Here is a 15,769-nt window from a genome sequence, read left to right on the forward strand (position 1 = left end):
CACAGTCAGCTCCCAGTCTTATTTTTGCTGACTGTATAGAGCTTCTGCATCTTTGGCTGCAAAGAATATAATCAGATTTCGGTATTGACCATCTGGTGACGTCCATGTGTAGAGTCTTCTCTTGTGTTGTTGGAAGAGGGTGTTTGCTCTGACCAGTGCGTTCTCTTAGCAAAACTCTGTTAGACTTTGCCCTGCTGCTTTCTGTACTCGAAGGCCAAATTTGCCTGTTACTCCAGGTGTTTCTTGACTTCCTACTTTTGCATTCCAGTCCCCTATAATGAAAAGGACATCTTTTTTGGGTGTTAGTTCTCGAAGGTCTTATAGGTCTTCATAGAAACATTCACGTTCAGCTTCTTCAGCATTACTGGTTGGGGCACAGACCTGGATTACTGTGATATTGAATGGTTTGCCTTGGAAGTGAACAGAGATCATTCTGTCATTTTTGAGACAGCACCCAAGTACTGTATTTCAGACTCTTTTGTTGACTCAGGGTTACTCCATTTCTTCTGAAGTGAAAAGAAATTCTTACTACAGTAGCAGATATAACAGTAATCTGAGGTAATTCACCCATTCCAGCCCATTTTAGTTCACTCATTCCTAAAAATGTCGATGGTTCATTCTTGCCATCTCCTGTTTGACCACTCCCAATTTGCCTTGATTCATGGACCTAATATTCCAGGTTCCTATGCAACATTGTTCTTTACAGCATCGAACTTTACTTCCATCACCAGTCACATCCACAGCTGGGTGTTGTTGTTGCTTTGACTCCGTCTCTTCTCTGGAGTTATTTCTCCACTGATCTCCTATAGTATATTGGGCACCTACCAACCTGGAGAGTTCACTTTCAGTGTCCAATCTTTTTGTCTTTTCATACTGTTCATGAGGTTCTCAAGGCAAGAATACTAAAGTGTTTGCCATTCCCTTCTCCAGCGGACCACATTTTATCAGAACTCTCTACCAGGACCCATCCATCTTGGGTGGCCCTACACAGCATGGCTCATGGTTTCATTCAATTAGCCAAGGCTGTGGTCCATGTGATCAATTTGATTAGTTTTCTGCAATTGTGGTTTTCATTCTGTTAAGGATAAGAGGCTTATGAAAGCTTCCTGATGGAAGAGACTGACTGAGGGGAAACTGGGTCTTGTTCTGATGGGCAGGGCCATGCTGGGTAAATCTTTAATCCAATATTCTGTTGATGGGCAGGGGCTGTGCTGTCCAAACTATAGTGGAGATAATGAAGATAATGCGACCTCCTTCAAAAGGTCCCATGCGTGCACTGCCACACTCAGTGCCCCTGACCCTGCACCAGGCCATAGCCAACCCACGCCTCCGCCAGAGACCCTTAGACACTCACGGGCAAGTCTGGGTCAGTCTCTTGTGGGGTCACTGCTCCTTTCTCCTGGGTCCTGGAGTGCACAAGGTTTTGTTTGTGTCCTCCAAGAGTCTGATTTCCCAGTCCTGTGTAAGTTCTGGCAGCTCTATGGTGGGGTTAATGGCGACCTCCTCCAAGAGGGCTTACGCCCTACCCAGGCCTGCTGCACCCAGGCTCCTGCCCCCGGGGCAGGCCACTGCTGACCCATACCTCCACAGGAGACAGTCAAACACTCAAAGGCAGGTCTGGCTCAGTCTCTATGGAGTCTCCTAGTGAACACAAGGTTTTGTTTGAGCCCTCTGAGAATCTCTGGTGGATATGGGGTTTGATTCTAAATGCGATTTCACCTCTTCTACAATCTTGCTGAGGCTTCTCCTTTGCCCTTGGAAGTCAGGTATATTTTTCTGGTGGGATCCAACATTCTCCTCGGAGAAGCCAATGGCAATCCACTCCAGTACTCTTGTCTGGAAAATCCCATGGACGGAGGAGCCTGGTAGGCTGCAGTCCATGGGGTCTCTAGGCGTAGGACACGACTGAGCAACTTCACTTTCATGCATTGGAGAAGGAAATGGCAACCCACTCCAGTGTTCTCGCCTGGAGAATCCCAGGGACGGGGGAGCCTGGTGGGCTGCCGTATATGGGGTCACACAGAGTCGGACATGACTGAAGCGACTTAGCAGCAGCAGCAACATTCTCCTGTCGATGGTTGGTCAGCAGCGAGTTGCAATTTTAGAGTTCGTGCAGGAGAAGATGAGTACACGTTCTTCTATTCCATCCTCTCATCTCAGATGTGAAAGTCACTTAGTCGTGTCTGACTCTGAGACCCCGTGGACTATACAGTCCATGGAATTCTCCAGGCCAGAATGCTGGAGTGGGTAGCCGTTCCCTTCTCCAGGGGATCTTCCCAACCCAAGGATTGAACCCGGGTCTCCTACATTGAAGACAGATTCTTTACCATCTGAGCCACAAGGGAAGCCAAATTTGAACTACAGAAACAAATAAATGTCAAGTCACAACAAACCAAGAATTTTAGGTAAAATATTTATTTGAAGAATTCAAAATTAATCTCTTGAGAATTCAAAATATTTTCCTTAGGTTTATAAATACTAAAAATTCCACAAATTTCCTGTTTCAAGTAATCCAAGAAAGAAGAAAATCTGAACAGAGCAGGAACAAATGCAAGCTGTAGAGCTAAACTGCTGCTGCTGCTGCTGCAGCTAAGTCGCTTCAGTTGTGTCCGACTTTGTGCGACCCCATAGACGGCAGCCCACCAGGCTCCCCTGTCCCTGGGATTCTCCAGGCAAGAACACTAGAGTGGGTTGCCATTTCTTTCTGGGTTTAAATCCCACATATATGCTGTGTGATCTTGGCCAAGTTATGAAATCTGTATAGGACTGGCTTTTTTCTTATCTGGAAAATGGGAATATTGTTATCTACCTTACAGGGTTATTACAAAGATTAAATAAGCTAATATACGTAAAACATCTAGAAGAGTGCTTTCCATTTAAAATCATTCAACAAATACTAGCTATTATTATCACCATCACCATATTATAAATGAATATAGATTCACAATGAGAAAAAAAACATGAAAGCAGCTACCAAAAAGCAGGCAACGAATAAATGAACAGATTGTTGGGTGAATGAAAGAACATATCTTTAATGTACATGTGACACTCACAAGTTAAATTAACAGTGGATTTTTATTATTTTTTCTCAAAAAAATTATCTGCTCACACACCTGAGAAAGTATCTGTGTAAGCAGTAAACCAAAACGATGACCACAAATCTCAGAACAGCAGTTTCCCACAGTGAGGGAAGGAGAAGACTTGATGGAAGAGGAACACACAGGGTGCTCGCAGTGTTGACATCTCCTGTTACTCAACGCATGTGGGAAACACACAGGTGCTTATACGTCTTTGCTGTTCTATTCTGTACACAAACGTACAGAACCTTTCTGTGTGTATGTTATGATCTAACATTTTGTTTAAAAAGTTAAAAGATTATACAACAATGCATATTATTCACAGGAATGAAGTAAATGAAAAATTCAAAAGTTAACAAACGACCAGCATGTCAGTCAGAAAATAAATATGCATCCTAAGTAAATATAAAATCATGTGTCCATCTTTTAAAAACTTTAGAAACAAATACATACAAATAACAAAATTTTCAGTGTGAGGTTTCCTTTACTTGAAAGGCAGACTACTTCAAACTTCGCCTGCTCAGAAAATACCAAAGACACAGCACCTGCTGAAGACACCACACTAAACAAGAAGAAACCTACCAGCTTACTTTTGGCAACTACAATACAATTAAAATTTGCCAAGCTCTTAGAACAGAGACTTTGGAATTGCACTTTTATATACAATTATCCCTTGCTTTTCAAAAGTTAGCTTTAGGCCATTTTTCTTTTACAGAAGTTCTACATTAATACCTGTTCCCCTAATCAAAAGAAATCTGAAGAGAATTTTTGCTTTTACATAAAAAGGTGAAAACAGCATTCACCATTTGTCTCTCAGCAAAGCATTTCACAGGCAGCCCCAGCATGGAGAGGGGGCTCCAGCAAGCTCCTTCCCCAGGAACTACATACAGAATCTCAGTATCAAGCTGCCATAGCTGTGAACTGTGTCTGTTGAGTATCTGAGCTTTATCTCCGTTTATTTCGTGCATCCATTAACAAGGTCTGCACTAAGGTAACTGCTTCTTCATTTTATACCATTTTGGATTACCAGCAGTTTCCTACCAATGCTGTAATGGGAGAACCTGAAACATCTCTACCAATGTCCATGGGTACCTCAAAACACATCCTTTCCTCCAAAAATCTTCCTTTTTTGTCTCTGTCTTCTGTAATGATTATCACTGTCTACCAAGTAACTCAAGACCAAAACTGGGTCGACTATTTGAATTTTATTTTTAAATAAAGCAATGCGAAGGCAGTGAGGATTTTAAGCACAGAATTAAACCAGTCTGATTGCAGTATGGATCATAGGAGGGCAAGAGTGGAAAGAGAAAGCCAGTGAAAAAGCTACTAGAATCTAGAGATGATAAAAGAATGGATGAGAGCATTAATGGTAGAACTTAAGAAAAGATAGATTCAAGAGAGAGTCTATAGAGAAGATGTGATGAAATGTTCTGAATGTTCTGGATGTTCTAGATGTTACGAGAGAGAGTGTGATGTGTGATGTGGATGATTCTCAGATTTCTGGCTTGCACAGCTAAAAGAGAGCAAGTAAAAATATTCCAATAAGAAAACCATGAAAATGGGTTTCCCAGGTGGTGCACTGGTAAAGAATCTGCCTGCCAATGCAGGGGACACAAGAGATGTGGATTCAATCCCTGGGTCGGGATGGTCTCCTGGAGTAGGAAATGGCAACCCACTCCAGTATTCTTGACTGGAAAGTTCCATGGACAGAGCCTGGAGGGCTACAATCCATAGGGTCACAAAGAGTCAGGCACGACTGAGCATACAAGAGCAACAGAATCATGAAAATAGGGGAAAAGTAGTAGGTGGGTATGTGTGTGTATGTTAGTCACTCAATCATGTCCACCTTGTGATCCCATTGACTGTGGCCATGAGAGTATCAAGGATTCAATTTTGACATTCAATTCTGAGATATTTATGAGACACAGAAGTGAAAGTGTCAATTGTGCATGGCATATATTTAATTCTACATTTTAAAGAGTAAGTATGGACCAAAAATACAAATATGGGCTTCAACAACATATAGAAGGTACCCAAATCCATGAAAAAGAAAAGATTACTTCAGGAAGAGTTTAGGGAAAGAAGTGAATCCAAGATTTGACCAATGAGAACACCAACATTTAGAAATCCATTTTGAAAAGAGGAAGCAGAAAATTACTGCTCTTGCCTTCTGTTTCCATCTAACAAAACTTAACAATCCTTCAAGATCAACTCCTCTGTGAAGTCTTCAACACCACAAAGTAATCCCTTTCTCACTCGGACCTCTTTTAGCTGTCTGTTTATATTACTATCTCTAACATGCTATATTCAAATCATTTATTTAAGTGCATAAATACTATTTATTGCTTTCTTGAGAAATGCCTTGTTCTTCTTTGCATTCATAATATCTAATTTATTATCTAACACAAAGAGATCATGTATTAAAATATGAAAAATTAACAAAACATGGTGACCCTATTTCGACTAAGTTTTCAATATGAAAAAGAGTCAGAATAATAAGCACAACATAGTATAGTTAAATTTCTGAAATCATTTGATTGTTAATATAATGAATGAAACATAATAAAATAAGACTGTGTCCTTAATTTCCAGATAAATATATTTCTACTTTTGCTTCAAACAACAAGCTCCTTTTTTAATAAAAAGATCTATATAACCTCCAAAATGTATTTAAATACAGAAAAGGCAATGTTCATGCTCTTTGACAACATGAAATTTGATGTATCAGAATTTTTAATATGTGGTACATATTAAAAACTAATTCTAGTTAATAATACAAAATATAGTATTTTCAATCAGCACAAAGAAAGGACTAAAAATGTTAAGAATCTAAGAAAATTCTAACATGACATTAAACTATTCCCCAAAGTAACAAAAGATAACTCTGATGTTACAGAGTGCAATTAGTCTAGGACCAATTGATGCTAAAGAAGTCCTATTTTTGTTGTTGAAGCAAAAGCAAACATACAAGAAAGAAACCAGTACCTTTGCCAGTGGTGTTCTCCATTGTATACAGGTAATCCATGTAAAATGCCCCGAACCTTTGCATTCCAGCTATCTCAGTGTATGTCTCCTGCCAACAAAGCAAAGCGAACAGAACACACATTGTATAGCACAGACTACTGGGTTAAAAACCTGACAGGTCAAGAATCAGACATACATCCTTATGGAGAATATGTACCAACTCAAAAGATCACCAAAACAGAAAGAAGAACAGAGGTTACCCAAAGAATTTACTTCTAAAAAAGGCAGTATTTACCTCTCCTGTAGACCACACAAAAGGACATCTATAATACTACTAGATAATTTCACCACTTAGTCAAAAATGTCTGGTTAATGAATACCTACCATGGAGTAGGGCAGTGTGGTCTTAACCTTTATCACCATCACAAAACTGTCTAATATATACTCTCAAATAGAGTCAATCATTAATATTTCAGCACACTTATATGAAACAGTTCAAACACTAAAAAATACTAAAATATCTTTAAATGTATGTTAATTATGCAGGTCAAAATTAAATTCTTTACTTTCAACTATAAAATTAAGTCTAGAAGCAGTGTAAATCACTAAGTCTATTACACTAATTTTTGGTACATTTTTTAAATTTTAAATTTATTCCATAAAAAGTACATTAATATAATCTTATATGAAAAATTCAAATAAGACTAAGACAAACAAACAGTAAAATGTGAAATTATTCACATCTTTTCATTAATTCCATACTTCAAAAGTAACTGAAATGAAAAGAAATAATTCTACATCTTTCTGCCATGACTATTTTAACAGTAGGGAATGGATAAATAAACTAATAGATACAGAAGCTGTATAAATATATTCTAGATGTCTGAATGAACAATTAGCATTCAGAATAGAATAGATTACTGGGAAAGAAACATGGCAAGCACAAGTATTCCACCCCAGCACAACCTAGAATTCAGCTCAAAAATACATGCTCTGACCTTATGAGTAGCTGCATCCAAGATAAATTCTGCACGAGTACCATTATTTTCTGGGCTTCGGTAATCAAACAATGAATTTGTGAGGTATGTCAAACCTTTTATACTCAGATTTTCACCACAAAGGAAGAAACAGGCTTCCTGGAAATAAATGCAAAATTTTTGAACAGGAGGAAAACTGTTAGAGAAAATAAAACGTTGGTTTTGTAACACCAATTCAGTAGTCAACAGAAATTATTACAACTTGAAGTCCTATAAAAAGACAAGGAATGCTGTCTTCATTTTCACTGCCTATTTTGGCAAAGAACATTTTAACAAACCAAAGAGGAACTCCAAGTAGCTGCCATAAACAAGAAAGAAGAAACATTTATGAATTGGAAAGAATTTGGAACTACTGTCCAGGTGTTAAGTACTACCAACTTTCTCAATTCCCCTGAGCTCTATAATTTCTTACAGGGGAAAACAGTAAAGTTCCTCTCTGAAGCCAAAGATATATGCAGTCTCACAGATTTTTTTGGTATAGTTAAACACTTCAATAAGCACCTCATTATCCCTGCATTCTATCCAAAAAAAAAAAAAATGGAGAAACAGGGAGATTTTGACTTACGGTTTCACGTCTATTGATATTCTCTTCAAAATCTTTAACGCCCATAATTCCTTTAAGGCATATGGCTCTGCAACCTACAAAACCAATCTGGCAATCAAAGAAAGGCTCTCCCATCATAAGGGCCTATAGAAGGAAAAGAAGGATTATGAATTTGGATTTCAACAAAAATGTTACAGGCTTTCCTTGTAGAATTTCTAAATCAGCTGAGACATCTTTAGGATTATGACCTTTCCAAATTTATTCTCCTCAGATTGCAAACCCTATTTAAAAAAGAAGCATCTAATTTGTCTCTGTATCCTGAAACCTTTGTATCCTCAATGACTGGCACTGGAAGAACATTACATACAAGTCAAACGAAAGAATGAAAGAATAAGCTAATGTTGCATATTCCAGTAAAATCTTCAGTAAAGAATATTTTTTTCAGTCAATACTACTGAACCCCAAAATAGAAATACAAAGCTATAATTTTAAATATATAATGTTAAAAAAATAAATAAATAAATATATAATTTATGACTTAAAAAACCCTGTATTTATTAAATATTAACCTTAAAGACCATTCCAAAGATTTCTGAAAGTACATTCAATGTTGATGGATTACCTCAACTGTAGTTCCTTCTTGTTCCCAACACAATACTTCTTTAGATTTTACTTTTTGAGGGCTGTAGTAACTACTCTCGGCTTGCATTTCAGTAAGCTATGAAACAATATAAGAATATTAAGTAAGTCAAATTAGTATTAAATGGCAATAAACTGTCATTATTATGATGAATTGATGGAAACAAGGCCAATTTTAAGATTCGGGAAATTTAATTATTAAGCAGGAAAACAGGTGCAACAAAAACAGCTGTAACAGATTATCCATGGTATAAAGAAAGGTTGAAATGCTAGTCTAGTAAGATCATACAGAGAATATAAATACTTTACTTTTATTTAACTCCTTTTTGTTAATAATATTGCTTAAAAAGGCAAAAGCTATGTAGCTATAATAGTTCCATACTCATAAAATGGTTCATATATTCTGCGAAAAATTTATGTGTATTTTAAACTCATTCTATCTTTACTAATTTATTCAATCAGCTTTAGTTCAATCATTTCTAAGATTTCTACCAATCTGCACTTTTAAAGAAAGCTGTGAAGAAACACAGATTCAACAAAACTTTTTTAGTTCTAAGAGAGAAACAGATCCAAGCGCTTTACTTTCAAAGTATGTAATCTCATGGTATGTGCCACAGACTCATTCAAGCATGCAAATACTTACTGAGCGTCTGCTCCATAACAAGGATTAACCTAGATGCTAACAAAACTATATATATATATATATATATATATATGTATATATATATATATGTATGTATATGCACGCTCACTTAGCTGAAACTCACGGCATATTATTTCTACATACTCAAAAATTACATAATTGAAATTATTATTAAAAGAAACTTTCTAAATGCCATGTGGTACCCTGCTTTGGATCATGTTACAAAAAAAGTCATGAAATTAAAGTCTGTAACTTAAGGGTAATGCACCAACACAGGCTTCCTAGCTTTGACAAATGTACTGTGATAGTGTCAGATATTAATAATACAGAAAACTGGGTAAGAATTGTATGTGAACTCTCTGTACTAAGCACCTTTGAATTTTCCTATATATATAAAATTATTCCAAAATAAAGATGTTACTTAAAAAAACAAAGGTATTCTGCTCATGTTTACTAATAATTCATGCTTACTAATGATTAATAAAGTCACCTTTATTCTTATGAAATGGATATATTCTTTGAACTTAAATGCAAAATCAAAGATAACATTTTTAAAAATTTACGTTTATGTCATATCGAACTTACTGAACTGAAAAGCCACAATTCTAAACATGATAACCTCTTGATAACCTTAGGAATCAAAAAATTATTCTCAAATTTTACAACAATAAGTTTTTACATAAGGCTTTATTTCTTGGATGCTCCTAGAAGTGGTATACACAATGCTGCCGTTTCAAAGTACAGTTCTATAATCTAAAATGCTTAAGTAAAATTGAATATTTTAGTTGACTGTCCTTCAGCTGTCTACAGTTATTGTAGCAAAAAAGCAATTAATTGATTAAAAGGACGCAAACATTACAAGAACAATTTTCAACATTACTTTTTAAATGCTACGTTTAATTTGGCATGATTTTTGTTGGATTGATATCAACTGTTCAGAATGCTAATGCAGAAACATGACCTTATTTTCTGACCAAACTATGAACCACAAATTAATTCCATACATTCTTCAAACCCAAGCTGAACAATGAATTCTAATGTTTTCCTCCTAAATATCAACATATTTCCCTTAGAGAAACAAAAGTGCTTTAAATTTAAGATATATTGACTAATAACAAATAACACCCAAAAAGTCTATAAAAGTTTTGTATATAAAATGCCTATTCTGACTGACTCAATTTAATACAATTCTTCTCATTAGTGAAGTTAATAGAAACATTACTAGAATAATTTCAAATTTAAAAGTAAACATATAAAAGTCACCAGAAAAGATAGTACTTTACTAGCAATCCTTGGCTTCACTCATAAACTTAAAATAAAAATAATTGCACTTGGATCATTTAAAACTGGCAAGACATCTAGCAACAATTTGCAAAAGTTGTTTTTTTGTTATATTTTTAAAGAGTTTGTTCTATCATTTTTATTTTTTTCAGATTGGCCCATATCTCTTTAATTTAAACAAAGCTGAATCAGTAAATTTCAGATGCAAAATTTGTTTCATAAAATTCAGAAATAATAAATAGTGTTAAAATAGTAGAGGTAACATTTACATTATTTATCATTTCTTTCCCAAACTATCCCCCTTCAAAAAAAAAAAAAAAATCTTTTAAATTAATCAAGCCATGACGAAACTTCTGTTGAAACTTATTCTCTACATTTTTGAGCTTTGTCAAATGAGAAAATATGGAATAGTTTTAATTAGAAAAATCTTCAAACACGACTTATTTTAAAGTATTTTTAATCTACCATCTGCTAGAGTTATAAATTATACAGCTTTACTACTAATTGAAAACGCGTATTTCAAGCAGTTAAACAATCTAAGGTAAATTGAAAACATCAGAGCAGAAATGATTTTTCATTGCTATATTTCCAGTATCTAACAGTTGTCTGGAACAGTATGTGTAATACTACTTCTGCAGCCTAGACACATAAGTTTATCTTTTTCAGAAAAGTGCATCCATAGAAAAAAAAAATCCACAAATAAAATCGAAGAAAAATAATCTAAAAGAGCGTCCAAAAATTTAGAAAAATGCTGTTAGATAAGCAGATGGGTAGATGGATAGATGCTGCTGCTGCTGCTGCTGCTGCTAAGATGACTATGTACCGATGCTGATGAACTAGATAATTTCCAAGAGCTGGAGATACTAGTCTTTTTTTAAGTTACTACTTACTAAGTCTTGTGTACTATCAAAAAAGAATAGCCACTATTTTCTGAAAAGACTAGTATTCCTTCATCTGTCTAATGGACATTTAAGTTGTTTCCATTTTTATGCCATTGTAAACAGTGCTTTTATGAAGATTCATGTACATCTACTTGTTTGAGTTCAAACAAAGATTTTTCTTATTAAAACTATTCCATATTTTCTAATTTGACAAAAGTTAAAAAGAACTCAATTCTTTTTACTATATAGCTAGGAGTATAATTGTTTGGTCATTGATCATTCTTCATTTAACCTTTTGAGGAACTGCCAATTTTCCACAGTGACTGCACCATGTTACATTTCCACCAGTCTTCCCATTTGTTCTAAATTAACAGAAATAGTATGGACCTAACAGAAGCAGAAGATATTAAGAAGAGCTGGCAAGAATACACAGAAGAGCTGTACAAAAAAGATCTTCACAACCCAGATAATCACGATGGTGTGATCACTGACCTAGAGCCAGACATCCTGGAATGTGACATCAAGTGGGCCTTAGAAAGCATCACTACAAACAAAGCTAGTGGAGGTGATGGAATTCCAGTTGAGCTATTCCAAATCCTGAAAGATGATGCTGTGAAACTGCTGCACTCAATATGCCAGCAAATTTGGAAAACTCAGCAGTGGCCACAGGACTGGAAAAGGTCAGTTTTCATTCCAATCCCAAAAAAAGGCAATGCCAAAGAATGCTCAAACTACCGCACAGTTGCACTCATCTCACACGCTAGTAACGTAATGCTCAAAATTCTCCAAGCCAGGCTTCAGCAATATGTGAACGGTGAACTTCCTGATGTTCAAGCTGGTTTTAGAACAGACAGAGGAACCAGAGATCAAATTGCCAACATCCGCTGGATCATGGAAAAAGCAAGAGAGTTCCAGAAAACCATCTATTTCTGCTTTATTGACTATGCCAAAGCCTTTGACTGTGTGGATCACAATAAACTGTGGAAAATTCTGAAAGAGATGGGAATACCAGACCACCTGATCTGCCTCTTGAGAAATTTGTATGCAGGTCAGGAAGCAACAGTTAGAACTGGACATGGAGCAACAGACTGGTTCCAAATAGGAAAAGGAGTTCGTCAAGGCTGTATATTGTCACCCTGCTTATTTAACTTACATGCAGAGTACATCATGAGAAACGCTGGACTGGAAGAAACACAAGCTGGAATCAAGATTGCCGGGAGAAATATCAATAACCTCAGATATGCAGATGACACCACCCTTATGGCAGAAAGTGAAGAGGAACTCAAAAGCCTCTTGATGAAAGTGAAAGTGGACAGTGAAAAAGTTGGCTTAAAGCTCAACATTCAGAAAACGAAGACCATGGCATCTGGTCCCATCACTTCATGGGAAATAGATGGGGAAACAGTGGAAACAGTGTCAGACTTTATTTTTCTGGGCTCCAAAATCACTACAGATGGTGACTGCAGCCATGAAATTAAAAGACGCTTACTCCTTGGAGGGAAAGTTATGACCAACCTAGATAGCATATTCAAAAACAGAGACATTACTTTGCCAACAAAGGTTCGTCTAGTCAAGGCTATGGTTTTTCCCGTGGTCATGTATGGATGTGAGAGTTGGACTGGGAAGAAGGCTGAGTGCCGAAGAATGGATGCTTTTGAACTGTGGTGTTGGAGAAGACTGTTGAGAGTCCCTTGGACTGCGAGGAGATCCAACCAGTCCATTCTGAAGGAGATCAGCCCTGGGATTTCTTTGGAAGGAATGATGCTAAAGCTGAAAGTCCAGTACTTTGGCCACCTCATGCGAAGAGTTGACTCGTTGGAAAAGACTCTGATGCTGGGAGGGATTCGGGCCAAGAGGAGAAGGGGACGACAGAGGATGAGATGGCTGGATGGCATCACTGACTCGATGGACGTCAGTCTGGGTGAACTCCGGGAGTTGGTGATGGACAGGGAGGCCTGGCGTGCTGCGATTCATGGGGTCGCAAAGTCGGACATGACTGAGCGACTGACCTGATGTGATGATTCCAGCAGTGTCAAATCACTGTTCTGGTCAAATCACCAATAATTCCCACATGGACAAATCTAATGAATTCATTCTCACAGATTACTTACTCAGCGCATTATAAAACATTTATAAGACTTAGCTTCCAGACAGGCACTGTATTGGTTTTCCATCTACATCACTAGTCACTAATTTTCCAAATCCCTCACTGACTAGTCAAAAGCCAAACTCCTGAAATTCATCACAAGCTTAACCCTCTTATGTGCATATGTTCAGTGGTTTGCAACTCTGTGGGACCCTATGGACTGGAACCCACTAAGCACCTCTGTCCATGGGATTTTAAAGGCAAGAATACTGGAGCGGGTTGCTATTTCTTCCTCCAGGGGATCTTCCCAACCCAGGGATCAAACTCCTGTCTTCTGTGTCTCCTGCATTTGGCAAGTGGATTCTTTACCACTGAGCCACCTGGGTAGCCAATCCTCTCACAGTACTCTTCAGGTCAGAAAATGTGAACTCAACCCTTCCAGTAGCTCAGGAGTCATCCTTGGATCCTCTATTTCCTTTACATCAGCCAATAAAATCTAACAGGAAGTCCTGCATTCTTGACCTTCCAAACAATTGAAATCCAAAATTCAATTACTTTTCACACTTTCACCTGCTATCACCCTAGTCCAAGACATCATCATCATAATCTCGTTTGAAAATTGCAATCCTCTCTGATCTCCTTACTGCTGCTTTTGCCCCCTTATAACGTATTCTCAACACAGAGATGTAATTCAGATTTTCCTAGAATTACTATGCTAAAAATTGTCCAAAACCTTATCTCATCCAAGGTTAATGACAAAGTCCCTAAAGTGACCTACAAGGCTGGACAATTTATGGGCCTCCCCCAAGGCCATAACTTCTTTGACACGATTTTGTACTATTTACATGTTAACTCACTGTGCTCTGGCCCCACTGGCCTCCTTGCTGTTCCCTGAAATTTGGGGGCCTCTGTATTTGCTATTCCTAGAATATTCATTCTTGTGTGTCTGCAAAGCTTCCTTTTTCGCAATTCTATACTAAATACACACTTCCCCTTAAGGCTTTCCCTGATCATTCTATTTATTTATTTACTTACTGAAGTATAGTTGATTTACAATGCTGTGTTAATCTCTCATGTACAGCAAAGTGAGTCAGTTACACATATACACACATGTATTCTTTTCAGACGCTATTCCCATATAGGTCATTAAGAGTCCTGAACAGTTTCCAGTGCTACACAGTAGGATCTCATTAGTTTATCTGTTTTGTAAGTAATAGTGCATGGGCTTCCCTGGTGACTCAGACGGTGAAGAATCCACCTGTAATGTAGAAGACCTGGGTTGGGAAGATGCCCTGGAGGAGGACATGGCTACTCACTCCAACATTCTTGACAGGAGAATCCCCATGGACAGAGGAGCCTGGTGGGCTACTGTCCACAGAGTCACAAAAAGTCAGACATGACTAAGCACACAGTGTTTATGTCAATCCCAATTTCCCAATTTATCCCTTCCTTACTCTTCCCCCCCTTGGTAACCACAAGTTTGTTTTTTGAACATTTTGAGTCAATCTCTGTGTTGTAAATATGTTCATTTGTACCACTTTTTAAGATTTCACACATAAGCAATATCACAATATTGTTCTGTCTGACTTACATCATTCAGTATGAAACCTGATCACCTTCTTATAAACTACACAATTTCCTCCCATTTAGTGGAAGCATTCACTATTACTCTTTCCTTCTATTTTTTTCTACATAACCCTCATCATCAAGGGGAATATTATATATATATTATTTGTTTTCACTAACAATTTAAATTTTAAGGCAGAGGGATTTACATCTAATCTGTTCACTGTGAATCTCCAGAGCCAAAACAATGCCTGGTACGTAGATGGCATTAATGTAAGTTTGTTGAATGAATTAGATACTCTTCAGGAACACTGTATGTGTGATACTAAAAAGGCCCATCTAGTCAAGGCTGTGGTTTTTCCAGTGGTCATGTTTGGATGTGAGACTTGGACTATATAAAGAAAGCTGAGTGCTGAAGAACTGATGCTTTTGAACTGTGGTGTTGGAGAAGACTCTTGAGAGTCCCTTGGACTGCAAAGAGATCCAACCAGTCCATCCTAAAGAAGATCAGTCCTGGGTATTCATTGGAAGGACTGATGTTGAAGCTGAAACTCCAATACTTTGGACACCTGATGCGGAGAGCTGACTCATTTGAAAAGACCCTGGGAAAGATTGAGGACAGCAAGATCTAGATAATTTTAAAAAAGGACTCTTTTAAAGGGAAAAAGAGAGCTGAGCAAAGAGAGAAACTATATAAACAACTCTATATATATTTCTAGAAAATGGTACAAATGAATCTATCTGCAGGGCAGAAACAGAGATGCAGACATGGAGAACAGATGTGGACATGGGGGGATGGGGAAGGTAAGGGTAGGGCAAATTGAGAGTAGCACTAACATATATACATATATAGGGACTTCACTGTAGCTCAGATGGTAAAGGATCTGCTGCAATGCAGGAGACCTGGGTTCAATCCCTCGGTCGGAAAGATCCCCTAGAGAAGGAAATGGCAACCAACTTCAGTATTCTTGCCTGGAGAATCCCATGGACAGAGCAGGCTGGTGGGCTACAGTCTATGGGTAGCAAAGAGTCGGACACAACTAAGCGATTA

At 37.4% G+C, this 15,769-nt stretch overlaps 1 protein-coding gene across 34 annotated transcripts in view; it reads right to left on the reverse strand.

The window, feature by feature from the left end:
* Positions 1-15,769, reverse strand: part of VPS13B (vacuolar protein sorting 13 homolog B) — an 806,276-nt gene that overhangs the window by 708,368 nt on the left and 82,139 nt on the right. For all 34 annotated transcript variants that reach the window (XR_009490398.1, XM_059874347.1, XM_059874354.1 and 31 more), the window contains 4 exons: positions 8,245-8,340; positions 7,644-7,766; positions 7,040-7,177; positions 6,063-6,150 (listed from right to left, as the gene is read on the reverse strand). Coding sequence is in view for 33 of the 34 variants with exons in the window: in XM_059874347.1 (XP_059730330.1) it covers positions 6,063-6,150; positions 7,040-7,177; positions 7,644-7,766; positions 8,245-8,340 (445 nt within the window). In the remaining variant the exon portion in view is untranslated. The remainder of the gene's footprint in view (positions 1-6,062; positions 6,151-7,039; positions 7,178-7,643; positions 7,767-8,244; positions 8,341-15,769) is intronic.

This window comes from Bos taurus, chromosome 14 (assembly GCF_002263795.3).
Source record: "Bos taurus isolate L1 Dominette 01449 registration number 42190680 breed Hereford chromosome 14, ARS-UCD2.0, whole genome shotgun sequence".
NCBI lineage: Eukaryota > Metazoa > Chordata > Mammalia > Artiodactyla > Bovidae > Bos > Bos taurus.